The sequence below is a fragment of the Rhamphochromis sp. 'chilingali' genome (assembly GCF_963969265.1).
Source record: "Rhamphochromis sp. 'chilingali' genome assembly, chromosome: 5".
NCBI classification, from domain to species: Eukaryota; Metazoa; Chordata; class Actinopteri; order Cichliformes; family Cichlidae; genus Rhamphochromis; species Rhamphochromis sp. 'chilingali'.
The window spans coordinates 28,475,391-28,493,680 of record NC_137932.1 but is presented as its reverse complement, the minus strand read 5'-3'; the positions used below and the strand labels follow the sequence as shown (position 1 = coordinate 28,493,680).

Here is an 18,290-nt window from a genome sequence, read left to right as displayed (position 1 = left end):
AAGTATTTTTTTTACCGTATGGGAGGTCTTGAATAATCAGGCCCCATCTTATCTTAATGACCTTATAGTACCATATCACCCCATTAGAGCACTTCGCTCTCACACTGTAGTTTTACTTTTTGTTACTAGTATTAGTAACAAAAAGAATTTAAAAGTAGAATGTGAAGCAGAGCCTTCAGTTTTCAGGCCCCTCTTCTGTGGAAGCAGCTTCCTGTTTGGATTCAGGAGACAGACACTATCTCTACTTTCAAGATTAGGCTTCAAACTTTCCTTTTTTCTAAAGCATATAGTTAGGGGTGGATTAGGTGACCTGAATCCTTCCTTAGTTATGCTGCAGTAGGTGTAGGCTGCTGGGGGATTCCAATGATGCACTGGGTGTTACTTCTTCACTCACTATGTGTCAACAGAACTCTCTGCACTGAATCATATTTGTTATTAATCTCGGGTTCGCTTCCATAGCATGTCTTGCTCCTGTCTTCCTCCCCCTGGCCCTCCCCTGAGACTGGCTCTGCTGTAGGCTTCTTCCTGTTAAAAAGGAGTTTTCCTTCTCGCTGTTGCCAAAGTGCTTCCTCATAGTGGGTCATATGATTGTTGGGTTATCTCTGTATGTATTATTGTACGGTCTACCTCACCACCTTGAGGCGACTGTTGTGATTTGGTGCCGTATGAACAAAATTAAACTGAATAATAATTTTCTAATTTTTGGGAAACAAACCAAAACAGTTGGAGAGTGTCTGACCTCACTGAATGTAAGCTGATCTGGGATCTGTGCACTGGAGCAATAGCTGAGAGTGAACCTGGACCAGCACACTCAGAATCAGGCTGGAAGAGAAGAGACCTCTAAAGACCTGCTGAGGACAGACCAGGGTGAGAGGAACCTGCATCCCAGTGCTTTAACCTGTGACCATAGCTAAGGGGAACATACACAGTCTTCATGGTTCTGACATGCTATCATGTGATCATACATGTGACCCCAGGTTTAAATGCTGCACAGAAACACATGTGATGACGGTGACAGTCGTCATACCATCAGCTGTGAGGACAGCTGATGACGTGACAGTTTATCAGACTTTGCTCGCTATGTGCTCAGAGGTTTTCTGCTGCAGCTCACTTCCTATTCTCTGCTTGCACACAGGAAGCTAAAGTCGCCTTAAAAAGCTGTTGTTGTTGTTGTGAGCTGATGATCGTCAGGCAGCTGATGATGACAAGCATGAGACTGTGAAGTTGGGCTGGGATCAGATTATCAGTTCTTCGGTTTGGACTGAGGAGCTGTCACATTCTTACCTGTGCAGGTGATCGGTGTGTCAGCGCATTCGGGTGATACTAAACATTATTAAAACAGGAGCGCTGTGTGTGCATGTGTCCCTGTGAGTGTGTGTGTGTGTTTCTTTTGAACTTTATCTGATAGAAACAAGCTCAGATCTGAAGACGCGCGCTTCGTGAGTGCGGAAGTGAGCGCAGTCAGTACCAGCTGTGCGTCGCGCTGTGTGCGGCGGTTCTGGTGTACTGTCGGTGATTTTCTAGATGGGTTGCTCCCTCTCAGCGGAGGCTCCGGACCGGCGGCCGGAGCAGGAGGAGGAAGAGGATGCGTTGCCGGTGAGTCTGAGCGCGGAGAGCCGGGAGGCGATCAGGAGCAGTTGGAGGGAGATCCAGGAGGACATCAGCAGGGTGGGCGTCATCATGTTCGTCAGGTGAGTTCACGCGCGCTCCGCCGTCCTCTGTACCGTCACGCAGGTAGACGTTATGAAGAAGTGTTACGTCAGAGCAGGTATCCTTAACTACCGGTCATAAAGCCGTGTTGAGTTTGTTTAAGGGCGAGGGTCTCTCAGCTCGCAGATCTGATGTCCCACCAGCCCACAGGCACGGCTGTGACGTCAATTCTGCGTAAATCGACGTTCAGTCAGAAAACAGTGGCGATTATCGTTTAGATGATCAGATTATTGTAAAAACTGCGGGCATGGTTTGATTGACAGCTCATCACCAAACAGCGGGCATGCGCAGGTCTGAAAGACTTTCTGGTTCTGATGCAGGTGAGTGCCTCAGAGTCAGAGGTCATGTGTCAAAAGTCACGGGAGATCATGTTCTGCTTTCTGGAGTCTGAGAAAACTGTGCAGACGAACCCTGACAGGAAGTGGGCTGGAGCTGGTTTGGTTGCTGTGCCTGAGTTCGCAGAGGGTGGAGGTCCTCCTCTCCTCTGCAAGATGGAGCAGGGCCAGGCAGAGCCACAGTGTTTGGGCTCAGGAGTGCTGTTTACCTGCAGACTGATGTTACTGATGTTCATGCAAAGCAGGTGCAGCGAGCCGCTCTGCAGTCTCAGCCGCTCTCTGTGGTTTGTGCACAGCTGTCTGTTTTCGCCTTGTGTTTGTGTGTGCAAGTTCACCCCAGCCCTCAGCACAGCACAGAGGACCGTGGGTAATGAGGACGTGACCTTTCTGCAGCTGCAGGTTCACTGACTGCCCTTTGTTAGCTTATCAGACATCAGAGCAGCGCTCACACCAACCATTTAACTCCACCCCCACCCTCTTCCAGGCTGTTTGAGACTCACCCGGAGTGCAAAGACGCCTTCTTCACCTTCAGAGACCTGAATGATGTGAACACCCTGAGGGCGAGCAAAGAGCTGAAAGCCCACGGCCTCAGGTTACACACACATACACACACACACGCACACACTTTAAGTGAGAGCTGAGCAGTGTAACTGTGAGTGGGGGGACCAAGCAGAAACAGGGACAAATGTGCTAACAGCTGATCAGCTGATTTCACAAATGACATAAAACATTAGTCAAATGAGGCGTTAAACATAAATACCACCTCTGTTGGACTTATAAATAAAGTTCTTTTGAAGCCAGGAAGGATGTGAGGGTGGTGCTAATTTAATGTCATACACAATAACAAGAAGCAGATGTTGTTATCAGTCATAATGACTTGCGTCCATTTTTATCTCTGAAACTGAAACACTTTGTTAAACTGTGTGGGAGAGGAAATATAAAACTGTACTCTCACCCCTTGCTGTAACATTTTGTATGAGGGCTGCAATGAGGGCTCAAGATATATTTATTATTGCCTCTGATCAGAATTATTGCAACCATACAGAAGCATGAAATTAACCTTTCATTTCATTAAAACACAGCCCAGAGGGCCGGTTAGCTGACAGCTAGCAGCAAAAGCTGCCTGTGACTCCTGCAGGGTCTCTGGTTTTAGCAGAGCCTCCTGCTGACTGGTTTTCTCCTCTGCTCTCCCTGCAGGATCATGTACATCATCGAGAAGACGGTCGCCAGGATCGACCAGGACGACCGTCTGGACCAGCTGATCCTGGATCTGGGCAGGAAGCATTACCAGTACAAAGCCCTGCCAAAATACTATGATGTCAGTGTGAAGCTGAACACAGTGGTGGGGATTTGTTTCCACTCAGCTGTGACATTAGTTCAGTCCACACTGGTCATCCTCAGCCGAGCCTGCTCACACACGTCTGGCAATTCTTCTCAATTTTCTGAGCTTTAGGCAGATTGAAAGCTATAGAAGGGTTGTAGAAGAGCTGGAGGAGGATTGTAGGAGGGTTTTAGAAGAGCTGGAGGAGGGTTGTAGGACAGCTGTAGGTGGACTGTAGGACGGCTGTACTAGGATTAGGGATGGGTATCGTTTAGGTTTTATCCGATACCGGTGCCAAACCGGTACTTTTGAAATGGTACTGGTGCTTAAACGGTGCTTGAACCGGTGCTTAAAGAATGGAGAACACAAACTTTGTCCAAAAACCTCTTATGTTTTTATTTTTAGCAGTCTCTTTTTTTCTGCAAAATGATAACCAAGTTAGCCTTTTCTGTTGATACAACATACCTCCTTTGGTTGGAACCGGTGCTTAAACAATGGAAAACACAAACTTTGTCCTAAAACCTCTCAAGTTTAGCTGTTCTTTTTTGTAAAAAGATAACAATGTTAGCCTTTTCTGCAGCTATAGGGCATACAGTGGCTTGCAAAAGTATTCGGCCCCTTTGAACCTTTCCACATTTTGTCACATTACAGCCACAAACATGAATAAATTTTATTGGAATTCCACGTGAAAGACCGATACAAAGTGGTGTACACGTGAGAAGTGGAATGAAAAATCATACATGATTCCAAACATTTTTTACAAATAAATAACTGAAAAGTGGGGTGTGCGTAATTATTCAGCCCCCTGAATCAATACTTTGTAGAACCACCTTTTGCTGCAATTACAGCTGCCAGTCTTTTAGGGTATGTCTCTACCAGCTTTGCACATCTAGAGACTGAAATCCTTGCCCATTCTTCTTTGCAAAACAGCTCCAGCTCAGTCAGATTAGATGGACAGTGTTTGTGAACGGCAGTTTTCAGATCTTGCCACAGATTCTCAATTGGATTTAGATCTGGACTTTGACTGGGCCATTCTAACACATGGATATGTTTTGTTTTAAACCATTCCATTGTTGCCCTGGCTTTATGTTTAGGGTTGTTGTCCTGCTGGAAGGTGAACCTCCGCCCCAGTCTCAAGTCTTTTGCAGACTCCTAGGTTTTCTTCCAAAATTGCCCTGTATTTCGCTCCATCCATCTTCCCATCAACTCTGACCAGCTTCCCTGTCCCTGCTGAAGAGAAGCACCCCCAGAGCATGATGCTGCCACCACCATATTTGACAGTGTGGATGGTGTGTTCAGAGTGATGTGCAGTGTTAGTTTTCTTCCACACATAGCGTTTTGCATTTTGGCCAAAAAGTTCCATTTTGGTCTCATCTGACCAGAGCACCTTCTTCCACATGTTTGCTGTGTCCCCCACATGGCTTGTGGCAAACTGCAAACGGGACTTCTTATGGTTTTTTGTTAACAATGGCTTTCTTCTTGCCACTCTTCCATAAAGGCCAACTTTGTGCAGTGCAATAATAGTTTTCCTATGGACAGATTCCCCCACCTGAGCTGTAGATCTCTGCAGCTCGTCCAGAGTCACCATGGGCCTTGGCTTCTCAATAACTTTATCCTTGACCTGTCTGGTGTGTTCTTTGGACTTCATGGTGTTGTTGCTCCCTCTTAGACAACCTCTGAGGCCGTCACAGAGCAGCTGTATTTGTACTGACATTAGATTACACACAGGTGCACTCTATTTAGTCATTAGCACTCATCAGGCAATGTCTATGGGCAACTGACTGCACTCAGACCAAAGGGGGCTGAATAATTACGCACACCCCACTTTTCAGTTATTTATTTGTAAAAAATGTTTGGAATCATGTATGATTTTCGTTCCACTTCTCACGTGTACACCACTTTGTATCGGTCTTTCACATGGAATTCCAATAAAATTGATTTATGTTTTTGGCTGTAATGTGACAAAATGTGGAAAAGTTCAAGGTTGCCGAATACTTTTGCAAGCCATATGGTATCACTCTATCAAACAAGAAGACAGCCGCATGCAACTACGACGGTGTTTGCTAGTTCACATTACATGCATTAATTTAATAACGTGGTTAGTCTACTCAACGTAAATTACACGCAAACAACATTAAGCCACTCACCCAGAGAAGAACGGCTGCTGTGCCATCATCATCTGTCATCATTTCTGCTACACTGGCAGGGCTAGGGGCCAGGATTCTCCTCTTCGGGTTCTTGGGGGATGTTGCTAACTCCGGGTCCGATAACAGGCACCAAACCCGCAGTAGATGTGCTCGGTGTGAGGTCTTGCAGCAAGCTATCAAATACGGTGCATTTCTCGGCTTTTAAAAAAATGCTATGCGTTGCCAGGTGTTTCATCAGATTCGAGGCATTACATCCTTTGCACAGTATCACCTTAAAGCACTTGTTGCAGGCTGCTGAGTTTGCATCTTTTGCTGTGAAGTACAGCAAGACTTTTGACTGCTTCGCCTTGGACATTATTAATCTGTAGCTCTGCTCTAAAAGAACGTACGTACCTGGGCCCGCCTACTATCCTTGGAAAGCTAAAATGATTGGCTAGAATCCAAAGTGTATGACATCTCAAGAAAAAAAAAAGCACTGAAATGCGCTGCTTTTCAGTCTGGTTACTACTGTTTATGTCAGAACCGGTGCCATAATGGCACCAGATACCGGTAGCCATCCCTAACTAGGACTGTAGGAGGGTTGTAGAAGAGCTGTAGTAGGGTTGTAGGACTGTTGTATTGGAGATTATGTATCGGAATTTAAGGAGCAGGACCACGCCTCCAAACACGCTCCTTCCGTATAGGTTTCCCCAGTTCTGCAAGCTGATCATTCTCGTTTACGTGCAAACAGGGTCCATTCTTGGCGGTTTCCTTTAAACACAGCTTTCTCACAGGAGTAACATAATTTTACTCACCCTTCCATTCGCTACAATTGTCCTCTTGTCTGTCAGCGCATTAGATGAACAACTACTCAAGCTCTTCGTCCATCGCTTTTCCTCCGGCAATCCAAGAAACACACCGAACGCCACGGCTCAAGACCGAATGCTGATGATCCTCTAGCAGTTTTCTCGCCACCCGACATATGGACTGCCACGTCGATCCATCCAGTCTTCATATCTCGGCTAAATTCAGTTATGAGGTAACGCCAGTTCTATATTCCTCCGTAGCAAATTCAGTACAGAGTTGCCAGGTTCCCAGCCTCTTCCCTCCTTCACAAAATTCTGCACGTAACCTCAGCACCGAGTTGCCAGGTTCCTTTATCCTCATTCACAAAAGCAGCAGCAAGCAGCAGAGTTGCCAGTACTCCACCCCTCCGTAGTGAATGCAGCATGCTTTGGCACCGAGTTGCCAGGTTCCCAGCCCCTCATCCCTGCTTCGCAAAATTCTGCAGCAAACCTTGGCACCGGGTTGCTAGGCTCTTAGTCACTCATCCCTCCTTCGCAAATTCTGCTGTTAACCTCAGCACCGAGTTGCCAGGTTTCCAGCCTCTCATCCCTCCTTGGCTAAACTCTGCAGCATACGTTCACTCATCCTTCCTCTGCTAAACTCTGCAGCAAGCGTCGGCACCGAGTTGTCAGGTTTCCAGCCACTCATCTCTCCTTCGCAAAATTCTGTAGCAAACCTTGGCACTGGGTTGCCAGGCTCCTTTATCCCTCATTCGCAAAAGAAACAGCAAGCTTTTCTGCCATCGGGTTGCCAGTTCTCAGTGTAGACAAAATTAATTAATTAATGAATTTAATTAAACGGCCCCGGGTTGCCAGGTTTTCCTTCATCACCATTAGCAATGCAGCATCTAGCTTTCCAACTAATAAACTGCCAGTTTCTCTGCATCCATCATGGCAAAAAGCAGCATTAATCCTTCTAGCCCCGATACCAAGTTCTCAATTCTCATTTGCAAAATAGCCAGTTTCTTTGCATGGGGGAAAAAAAGGCACTGAGTTGCCAGGTTTGTCCTTTAACCCTTATTTACAAAAGCAGCCGCAAGCCTTCTACCAACGCCTTGCTGGTTTCCTTTGCCGGTCCTTCCCTCATATCCAATCGCACCAGCAAACTTTTCTATGAATGAGTCACCAGTTTCCCTTTCCCGTATCCCATATTGGCAAAATGCAGCAGCATGCTTTTGGCACCGGGATGCCAGGTTCTCTTCCTCTATCACTCCTATGCAAATACAGTAGCAAGCTTTGGCACCGAGATGCCAGCCTCTCTCCCTCTCTCCCTCCTATCCTAATACAGTAGCAAGCTTTGGCACCGGGATGTCAGCTTCTCTTCCTCTATCCCTCCTATGCAAACACATTAGCAAGCTTTGGCACCGGTATGCCAGCTTCTTATCCTCTATCCCTCCTATGCAAATACAGTAGCAAGATAAAGAAGAACCAGGCGCCGAGTTGCCTGGTTCTTCTTTATCCCTCACTCGCATACTCAGGAGCAAACTTTCTAATACAGAGTTGCCAGTTTCACTGCATTAATCCTTCTACCACTGGGACGCCAGCTTCTCCACATCTAGCCCTTATATGCTAAGCAGCAGATGTTCCTTTCAGCACCAAAACGCCAGGTTCGCTGTCTCTATTCCTCATTTGCAAATGCAGAAAACGTTCTTTGCACCGAGATGCCAGGTTCTGTTCCCTAAGTAGCTTACCTTTCCGTTACTGGATTGGCAGCTTCCGCCATCAATCACTCGCAAAAAACCCAAAACATTCCTTTCACCAGGATGCCAGTTTCTCTCTTTACATCCAGTCTTCCACAAGATGTAGCAGCAAACTGTTCCGGCACAGAGAACCATCTGTCATCTTTTCTGCCTTTGCAAAGCACTGATGAACCTTCGTGGCACTGGGATGCCAGATTCTTTCCTCTATCGCCCCTTTTAAGACATCCAAACTGTGCCATGCGCATAATTCTTCATGACATCCCTTTACTTCTCACGTGCTTTCGCAAGCATTATCTAGCATCCACCCTCGACACAATCATTCAAGACTATGTCTAAACAGCTCATCATCTCCCACGAAGTTCAGTGGACTCGCCCTCTGCTCTCTGACAATTTTGGGAGTTATTATTATAGAAGACGACTTTCCTCTAATCAGTCATTCAATTCATCAACCCTTCCCAAGCTGCCGCTTTCACTTCTGTTCATTTCAGAAATAAGCACAGTAGTTATCACTACCTTATCTGACGTAATTAACCAGCTAAGCACCCCCTCTCCATCTTCTGCTTGTCCGAGCTGATCCACTCCACTCCATGGAATCTTTGACTACCTTATCGAGAGCTGTTCAGCTTTGCTAGCCTGCTACCAGTTATTTTCCTCTTCTTTGGGTGGTGAGGCCACTCGGCGTTCGCTCTCCCTACACTTGCCTCTGTCCTGTTCTCCTTCTCTCACCCAAACCGGTCACGGCAGTTGGCTGCCCCTCCCTGAGCCTAGATCTGCCAGAGGTTTCTTCCTGTTAAAAGGAAGTTTTTCCTTCCCACCATCGCCAAAGCGCTTGCTCAGAGGGGGTCATATAATTGTTGGGTTTTTCCTCCAGACATCATTGTAGGGTCTCGAGGCATCTGTCACCATGGTTCGGTGGCATATAAATAAGTTGAATTGAAAATCTAATTATTCTCGCTGAGGTCGTCGACCCTCGTAATGCACAGTTGTTACCATTTTCAGGGGATGCCTTCTTTGGGGATCTGCCAGGCCCAGGAGCCATCGCCAGTCCCCTTTGAGACCTTCCACAAACTGCAGCTCAATTCATGTCAAAGCATTCACTTTTACCTATTAAAACGCTGTCAAACCTAAAATGAGGACGTAGGCCCAGCTAGTGAATTGGAGATTATGTATCGGAATTTCCGGAGTAGGACCACGCCTCCAAACATGCTCCTTCCAGCTGTCATCTATATAGGTTCCCCCAGTTCTGCAAGCTGATCATTCTCGTTTACGTGCCCCACCCTCCCTCCCTCCTTGTTCTCCATTCTTTAACTTCTTCACTTCTATTTAGTACATGGGGATCTGCCAGGCCCGGGAACCATCGCCCGTCCCCTTTGAGGCCTTCCCCAACTGCAGCTCAATTCATGTCAAAGCATGACATGAATTGAGCTAGTGAATGATGGTAGTAGAATAGCTGTATAATAGCTCATCACTCATCCAACTGACTTCTTCAGTCTCAGCTGACTCCAGGTTTCCCCAATCTTATAAACAGTACATTGCATGATGACTGAAACCAGCCCACTGAAGGAACAATGGGCCTGGAGGTCAGTTCCTTAATCTTAATTATGCAAATTCTCATGAGAATTGATCAACAACCACTGACCAAAACCCACTGATCAAAGCCCACTGATCAATGGCCATGAGTACCATTCACAGAGAGTTGGGGAATGGCTGCAATCACTGCATTGTAAGATGGCGAAAGATGTACCCTTAGGCACCCTCCTCGATTCAGAGATGGTTTTTCCCTTTTCACGTAAATGGCCTCCTTGACACCGCACTCAACCAGCGTTCCTCCTTGTCCAAGATGTGTACCTCCTCATCATTGAAAAAGTGTCCACTGGCCTGTAGGTGTAAATAGACTGCAGAGTCCTGGCCTGACGAGGTAGCTCTTCTGTGTTGTGCCATCCGCTTCACCAGAGGTTGTTTGGTTTTCCCGATGTATAAATCCTGGCAATCCTCCTGGCACTATTAAGTGTACACCATGTTACTCTGTCTGTGTTGGGGGACCCAATCCTTGGGGTGGACCAATTTATGGCACAGCGTGTTTTGGGTTTTAAAAGCCACAGAGATCCGGTGTTTAGAAAAAATGCATCTCAACTGCTCCGATACTCCTGACACATACGGGATTACTGCGGGTTTTCGCTTAGGCAGCGGTTGTCCTTCTCTCCTGGATCGGCTGGAGCTTTCGTTTGGCGCCTTCCCAGCTTTGACAAAAGTCCAGCTGGGATAACCACATTTACTCAGGACCTTCTTGATGTGCTTTTCTTCAGCTTCCCTGGCTGCTGTGTCTGTGGTGATGGTGTTCGCTCTGTGTTGTTCGCTCAGTGTTGTAAAGATTAAGGAACTGACCTCCCAGGCCATTGTTCCTTCAGTGGGCTGGTTTCATTTATTATGCAATGTACTGTTTATAAGATTGGGGAAACCTGCAATCAGCGGAGACACTTGGATGAGTGACGAAATGTTTCTTCCACAAAATGCTACATCCAGATGAATAGAATCAACTTTTGGAGGGTTGTAGGACAGTTGTAGGAGGACTGTAGGACTTCTCTAAGATGGCTCTAGGAGAGTTGTAAGAAGGTTGTAGGAGGGCTCGGGTGGAGAAAGGCCTTTTTTTTCTGGTTTATTTTGTCACGCTCTGTGGAAGCACCAAACTGCTCTACTCTTAACTCCACCCACCCAGAGCTGCATGTGTGTGCTCATCAAAAAAAAAACTTTCTCTGTCTGTCCAGCTCATGGGGGAAGAGTTCATCCACGCAATCCATCCGGTCCTGCAGGAGCGCTGGACTTCAGACCTGGAGGAGGCCTGGAAGGTAAACAGAGGTGACTTTTACAGATTCTTCAGAGCAAGCAGAGAAAAGTTAACCTCATCATACAGATGATGATTAAACATGCAATTTATTGCTTCAAGAACCTGAACATATAAACAACCAGAGGAGAAACAGATGTGATCTCTGCTGAAGCCTGAAGCTGACGGTGGCCTAAAAAAAACTGCAAATCAGAATGAAGAGCCTGTTTTCTTTTCATTGGCCAACTTCTGAAAGCCTGTAGAGGGGCTGTCTGTATCTGTCATGAAAGAAGAGAAAGACATTTTAAATAGGGCAGGCTTTACATTCAGTCCACAGTGTTCTCAGTCAGGCTCTGGACTTGTTCTGTCCAGTTCCTTTTCAGTCGATTCACTTGGTACAACACATAATTATGGGATATCATGCCCTCGCGTGTCCTGGCTGAAGAAACCTTTATTCACGCCTTTAAGGCAGATGAAGTGTGATGACACGCGCATGGCCCCCGCCTGCACATGTAGCCGCTGTCATCACAGTCATCCCTCAGTTCTTACGCTCTTCACCTCGCTGAGAACACCTCTGCTGAGTTGGGCTAGCTAGCTGCTGCTAGTTAGCTCCGTTGTCTGCCGACTTGAACTTAGCTTAACTGCCCCTGTTGATGTTAGCCTCCACCGCGCAGTTGGTGTGTAGGCTGCCCGCAGAGCGCTAATTTCAAGTTTTTCCTGTGCAGCGTTTCGCTTTGCGTTTTGGAATGGACTCCAAACCGAAGTGAGCAAAGCAGAAATCTTCTGTCCGCCCCTGTCCTCAGGGATGCGCTTTCTCTTTGCACGACAGCGACCAGCACGATGCCTGCCGTGTCTGCCTGGGGATTGTCCATGCTAGGAGAGCGTTGACGGAGCCCGAAGCCTGTGCATTTTGCCGCCAGCTCCAGCGCTCGACCCAGGAAAGACGGGTGACGTTTGTGGAAAAAGTGCTGGGACGCTCGGCTGTCGCACGGCATGACCATCTCCTTTCCGAGTCTGGAGCCCCGGCTTCGTCCGAGTCCGAAGACGAGGATTTTCCGGTCGACGTCCCCGCAATTAGCTGGGCTGACCACATGGAATATGTTGACGGGTTAGCCGATGACGAGCCGGAACCATGCAGGAGCGCTGACGGGCTTCAGCCTGGGTTGAAGCCCACCAGTGCTCCCCAGGAAGACGATGACGTGCTGGACATCGGCCTGGACATCCATGGATTGTCGGAGGATGAGCAGGAGAGCTTATTGTCGGCCCAATGTGCCGCCACTGCTGCGCTGGTTGGCCACGATGACACCTCTCTTTTCTCCCTGTTTCGCCGTGCTGCTGAGAAGCTGCAGCTGGACTGGCCCTCTCCTCCGCCAGCTCAGAAGCCGTTGCGGTTCGCGGGGTTTTTCCTCCCAACGGAGCCCGCAACGGCCAAAAACTGCCTTCCCATGTTCCCAGACTTTCTCTGCGAGCTAACAGCATCATGGGACAAACCTCTGTCTACCCACGTCACTGTGCCCGGCTATGGACAGTACATGGAATTGGACGGCGCCGAGGGGGCTGGCTTAGCTAACCCACCCCCTATGGAGCCGTCTCTGGCTGCTTATCTGGCCCCATCCCATAACGATGGTGTCGGCGGCCCTGCAACTCTGCCGTACAAGCACTGCAGATTCTCTGCTTCGCAGCTGGAGAAGATTTATCGGGCTCAGGCTGGCACTGCTCGCGCCATGAGCTCCGTCACCATGCTCCAGACAATGTGCCTGGCAGAGCTCGGATCGCTGGTTCCTGATGACAGCCCGCTGGCACCTCTTCTTAACGAGGTCAGAGTCACAACAGATTACATCCTCCGTGCGTCTCGCTGTGCAGCGCTCTCCCTGAGCAGAGGGATGGCTTCGGCAGTAGTGTCACAGAGGCACCTGTGGCTGACCCTCTCTGACGTCCCAGATAGGGACAGAGCTGTATATCCGGACGCACCAGTGTCTGCGGCTGGGTTATTTGGACATTCACTTGAAGCCATTCAGGCTAGATTCAATCTGAGGAAGAAGCAGACGGAAGCTCTGCGCAACATCATCCCCAGACGTCAGCCCAAGCCCGCAGCTAGCTCTCACAGGCCCGCCGCTCCTCTGCTGACTGGCAAGAGTCACTGCTGAAGTGGGTGTGCTGCCAGCGAGAGCACATCCTCCAGCCCGAGCTCCACGCCAGTCGGCCTGGAGCAAAGGCCCACCCTCGGGCCCCCAATGGGACCCGATGCCCAGGAGGAAGAAGCCTCAGCCCTCCTAGCTGTGGTTTCGAGTGGAGAAGGGGTCCAGCAGCAGGGAGACGCTGCTTTTACCCCTCTGTTGCCGCCCAAGAGGTGCCGCTTAAGTTTTGTTCAGGTTGTCAGCCCCAGAAGGCGCTGCACTTTCCTAACACTGTCTCCCAAGCACAAAACCCCTGCACACAAAATGCCTCAGGTAACTCCCTGTTCAGGTGTGTTAAATGTTCAGGTGACCACATCGAGTGTTCCCGCTGTTTTTCATTGTTGTGCCCCAGAAAAGGTGCCTCCAACAAAATGTATGAATGTACATGTTTCCATGTTACAATCAATAAAGAGTGTTGTTTATTCTCAAACAATCACAAATGCTCAGCCTGCAGGCAGAATGAGCCAGGTCATGCAGGTGATGCAGTCCCCTGCAGACACACTGGGGGGCGACAACGCCCCGCCGACGGTGCTGCAGGTCAGCCGGCTGGCTGCTCACTTCCGTCAGTGGCGCGCTTGCGCCCCCTCTCTACAACCGTGGGTTCTGCGAACCGTTGCCATGGGTTACCGGTTGCAGTTCCGGGTCAAGCCACCTCGTTTCCAAAGAGTCGTAAACACGACTGTCAACACCGAGGCGGCCATGATACTCAGAGAGGAAATAAAGGCGCTATTGCAGAAAAGAGCGATACGAGTGGTCCCCGCTTCGGAGACAGACAAAGGTTGGTACAGCCGTTATTTTGTTGTTCCGAAAAAAAGGGGGAGGGCTTCATCTGTGCCCACAGCTGTTAGGAGGGAATGTCTGCTTCTTACCCTCCGAACTCGTACATGGCAGTAGCAGTGGACTTTCACAGGGCTGCGCATTTATCTGGTTATTAGAATTGACGGTCACTTTTCTAATACAAAAACTGTAGCTTCTCCCACTGAAGGACTTCAAATCGGCTCCAGCTCTTCTCTCAGCCCGCGGTACTTCTCTCTGTTTGACATCACCGTTAGGTGGAATTGCCACACTCATCACAGTGGTGATGAATGTGGCAATTCCAGGAAACAGTTGCACTCTTATGTGTCTCTCTGCAACGTCCTCCCCCCACTCCTCCCCCTGTCTGCTCTCAGACCACCGAAAAACAAAGAAACAGCAAGAAATGAATTAAGCAGAAAAAATTAACAAAGCAAAGTTTAATCTTTAATCTGTTGTTACCTGTTGTCCACCTGGCCCTTAATTACTAGCATTTAAACGTTATGAAAAAGGGAAATACATTTCATCATTTACTCTGGAGAAATAGTTTACTGCTTTATAAGAAAGCTCTCCGTGAAGCTAGAACATCTTGCTATTCATCACTGATTGAAGAAAATAAGAACAACCCTAGATTTTTCTTAGGCACTGTAGCCAGGCTGACAAACAGTCAGAGCACTGTTGAGCCAACCATTCCTTCTCACAAGCCAACCAGTCGCTGCAGATGGTCGCCCCTCCCCGAACCTGGTTCTGCTGTTGGTTTGTTCCTGTTAAAAGGAAGTTTTTCCTTTTCACTGTCACCAAAATGCTTGCTCACAGGGGGTCATATGACTGTAAGGTCTAACTTAAAATATAAAGCACCTTGAGGTGACTGCTGTTGTGATTTGGCGCTGTATAATTAAAATTAAATTAGTCTTTTCTTTGCCACAGGACCTTAGCCCTGATGTTCTATGTTTTAGCTCTACTTTTTGGCTTGTTGTGCTGAACTGTCTCCGGGTCACCTTTGTGCTGCCTGCAAAGATGGATAGAGCAGTGATAACATCACCATGCTGGCAACAAAGACAGCCTGGCTGTGACGAGCTTCCTCTGATCTGACCTCTGCTTTCTGAGAAAATGAAAGAAACTCGTGGAAATAAAGAAACAGAAAATTAACTGTTAATATTCCAGAGAGTTTTGCATAAATGAAGATGTCAGTTTGTTGGAATGACTTCAGCTGATGATTGGACTGTAAATATCAGCAGCAGGTTTAACGCTGTCCTCTCAAACCTGCTGTAAAAGGACCTGGGGTCCGTTCTTCGTACCTCGCTAAGTAAGTTAGCTGGATTTGATTGTTGACGATTTCGCGTGATCTTGGATCGTTCGGTTCTCCGAAGCTCATCCGGGACTTGCTGTCATAGCAACAGATCCGTAAGCGTAAACCTGCTTGGGAGCAGGCTTACTTTATGTATACAAGATTAGATCGCGGCCACTCAGGTATGTCCGCTTCATTTATACGAAAGCAACAGCGATATTTTACCACTGTTTGTCCATAAATAAATATTATCAATGTAACTAAAGATAATGCAGTACTTGATCCTTTTATTGATTTCATACAGATACATACAGGTCATTTCCTAAAAAAAGGGAAATGTACTATTATTCATTCCATTCCATGTATTTGATTATTTCAGATGCAATTCATATTTTAGAGTAGTAATGGTAAATTACGTCGTGTAATCAAGATGAGAGACCACGGCTATAAAAGCGAAGGTGGATTTGGGAAGTCTGTCGCAGCCATGTCCTGTCCGTATACGCGAGCCACCCATTGCGGAAGGTGCAAGATTGATAAGGAGAGTTTTCAGAACTCAGCGTATATTGCGGGATAGACAGGATCCTTTAGCTCAGCGCCACAGTGTGCTCATAGAGAGATATCGATTTTCCCGTGAGGGTATTATTTACTTAACCAACTTGTTGACGAGGGGGTGCAGGACCACCACCTGTCTTTTTTTGCTCTGCCCTTTTCTTGGTTGCTGTTATAAACAAACGAACAGATTATGTCAGGGTCTCTTTTCAAGAGACTAAAAGCAATATAAGTGATAAATATTACCATTCTGTAGAATATTCTTATATTTCACTTTTACTTGTTCACATGTTCTAGTGGGTCCTGTTGTGGCTCTAATGTGATAGAGGATATAATGTAATATAATATAATATAATATGATATAATGTGATATAATATGATAAATTTACCCTACTGCCTACTGGTGTTGGCCAGAGGGGCCGATGGCGCGATATGGCAGCCTGGCTTCTGTCAGTCTGCCGCAGGGCAGCTGTGGCTACAACCGTAGCTTGCCTCCACCAGTGTGTGTGAATGTGAGAGTGAATGAATAGTGGCATTGTAAAGCGCTTTGGGTGCCTTGAAAAGCGCTATATGAATCCAATCCATTATTATTATTATTATTATTATTATTATTAAATTACTTACGAGTTTAATTTGTCAGCAACTTTCTGCCAGCCCTCTCTCCTTGCTTTTGCAGCCTTTGCAGTGTTCCCTTGCATTTTAATTAAACTCTGAAACTCCTGAAATCCCTCAATCAAGAGTTCTTGCTCTGCTGCCGAAAAATACTGAGTGCGCTCCTTCGACATTTTCGCCGACCAATCAAAGGGTTGCCGATCAATGTTTCTACTATCGATGCGTAGCCCCTGTTAAGCCACCCAATGATCTCACATTACTTCATCCAGCTATACTAATCGTCAACAACAGGTGTGTTCGGAGAACCGGAATAGCGAGCTCAAAGTTGGCGCGATGATTTGATCTTGGATGTGTCATTTGATCTTGGATGTAGTAAGCGAGGTACGAAGAACGGACCCCAGGCTCATGTTTGAATGTTTATCTGCAGTCCTGTTTACCTCATTTACCTGCACAGTTCAGCTTGCTTGGGCCTGCAGACTCATGCTGCCCCCTGCTGGTCATCGACCAAACCCTGCCGTCTGTGTTGACCCTTTTTTACGACTCTTCTCTTTCCTGCAGACTCTGTTCCTGTACATCACTCGCACCATGAAGAAAGGCTACCAGCAGGCCCAGAGGAGCCACAGCAGCAGCTGAGAGCAGCTCGTCCCATCACGTGGCTTCAGCAGCTCAGGACGGAGTCTTTAAATGACAAGATGTGTAGTGAAAATGTTGTTTTCAGCTCTCATGTGTAACTGTATGAATGTTTAACAGCGCTGAGCTGTGGGCTTTTATTTTGAAAGTGAATAAACATCATGTGACGAGGAGATCTTTTATGCCCCTGTTTGTACACGATCTGAGTATGAGCGGAGTCACATGTTGGGATGAAGCTCCTCCTGCGATGTCACGTCCTCTGGGCATGATCACCTTTGACCTCAGCCACACATCGAGCACAGGCCGTCTAAGGTTCTGGTTTTTATTTTCATTTAAATTTTCACAGCATCGAAAAACCACAGAGAAACATCTGCATGAGATCAGTTTATTACAAATGACATGATGATAAAAGAAATCCCGTCATGATGACGCGTGACGCTTCGGATATGTGGACATAAAGGCCGTGGGCGGCCGCAGGACCGTCAGACATGTGAAACGGTCGATGAGACGTGAGCACACGTTTCTACAGCCTGGCTGCTTCTCAGCCGCATGCACTGTAACAAAAGTAAAACACAAAGGCAGGTAGCCCAAATGACCTGTAGCAGCAGCAGTTACATCATCACAGCAATGGCCAATCAGGTGTCTGCTGTGGGCGGCGATGAATCGGTACATTCTGGAAGGCTGCGCCAAAACACCACGAGCAAACAAAGCTCAGCTCCAGCTGCCCTCACAGGCGTTCGGCAATGAAAAAGTGCACATTTGGTGACTCAGCCTCAAACTCTCACCTGCCGCAAGCTACAGGAAACATGCACCTTACAAAATAAAAGTCCAGCTTCTTCAGACACGCACATTCCAGCAGATTCAGTGAAGTCCTCTTTTTCTCAGCTCTCTCAGTTCACAAGCTGATGTGAGCCTAGCTTAAACTGGTCACCCTCTCTACAGACCACACCCACTAACGGTGTGTTGAGGCAAATTCCTCCTGAAGAGGTGCAGGACAGCTCTGCGGCTGGATAAATCCTGGACTCACACAGACCCGTCTAATACATCACCTGCCTGCCACTCGCCTGCACTGGTCCTGAGAGTCGCAGCTGGGTCTGCTGTCCTCTCAACGCAAATGAGCTCCTGGCATGCCGTGTGTGCCCCGCCCACTGATGATGTCTTCACACATCAAACTTCCTCCTGTGGAGCTATGCTAACACTTTCCCTCTGCTTCCAGGGTTTGTGCTAAGCTAGGCTAATCGCTCAAGAGGGTTTCACTGAGCGCGCTCAACAACCGGCTTCTACCCACACAGATGCTTAAACAACACACACACACACACACACACACACACACACACACACACACACACACGCGCGCGCCATCCTCCGCCTCTCTGAGAGCAGG

The 18,290-nt window shown here is 47.7% G+C and overlaps 1 protein-coding gene across 4 annotated transcripts; it reads left to right on the top strand.

The window, feature by feature from the left end:
- Window positions 1-1,098: 1,098 nt before the first annotated feature.
- On the top strand, window positions 1,099-18,210 carry LOC308396781 (neuroglobin-like). 4 transcript variants are annotated; one of them, XM_080882344.1, is made up of 5 exons: window positions 1,099-1,691; window positions 2,530-2,637; window positions 3,243-3,363; window positions 10,803-10,893; window positions 16,835-18,210. In XM_080882344.1, exons 1-5 carry the CDS (start codon window positions 1,525-1,527, stop codon window positions 17,005-17,007), a joined length of 660 nt encoding a protein of 219 aa, XP_080738470.1. In that variant the 5' UTR covers window positions 1,099-1,524; the 3' UTR covers window positions 17,008-18,210. The 4 variants fall into 4 exon arrangements, with proteins under 4 accessions (XP_080738470.1, XP_080738469.1, XP_080738471.1 ...); XM_080882343.1 differs by having other exon boundaries at window positions 3,243-3,387; XM_080882345.1 differs by having other exon boundaries at window positions 1,100-1,691; window positions 3,243-3,387; window positions 10,803-10,883.
- The last annotated feature ends 80 nt before the right edge of the window (window positions 18,211-18,290 follow it).

Bases quoted from the DNA above. Each gene is read 5' to 3' on its own strand.
- LOC308396781 (XM_080882343.1), top strand. From the start codon at position 1,525: ATGGGTTGCTCCCTCTCAGCGGAGGCTCCGGACCGGCGGCCGGAGCAG. The intron at 1,692-2,529 runs GTGAGTTCACGC...ACCCTCTTCCAG, and splicing joins GGCGTCATCATGTTCGTCAG to GCTGTTTGAGACTCACCCGG. The intron at 3,388-10,802 runs GTGGGGATTTGT...CTGTCTGTCCAG, and splicing joins GTGTGAAGCTGAACACAGTG to CTCATGGGGGAAGAGTTCAT.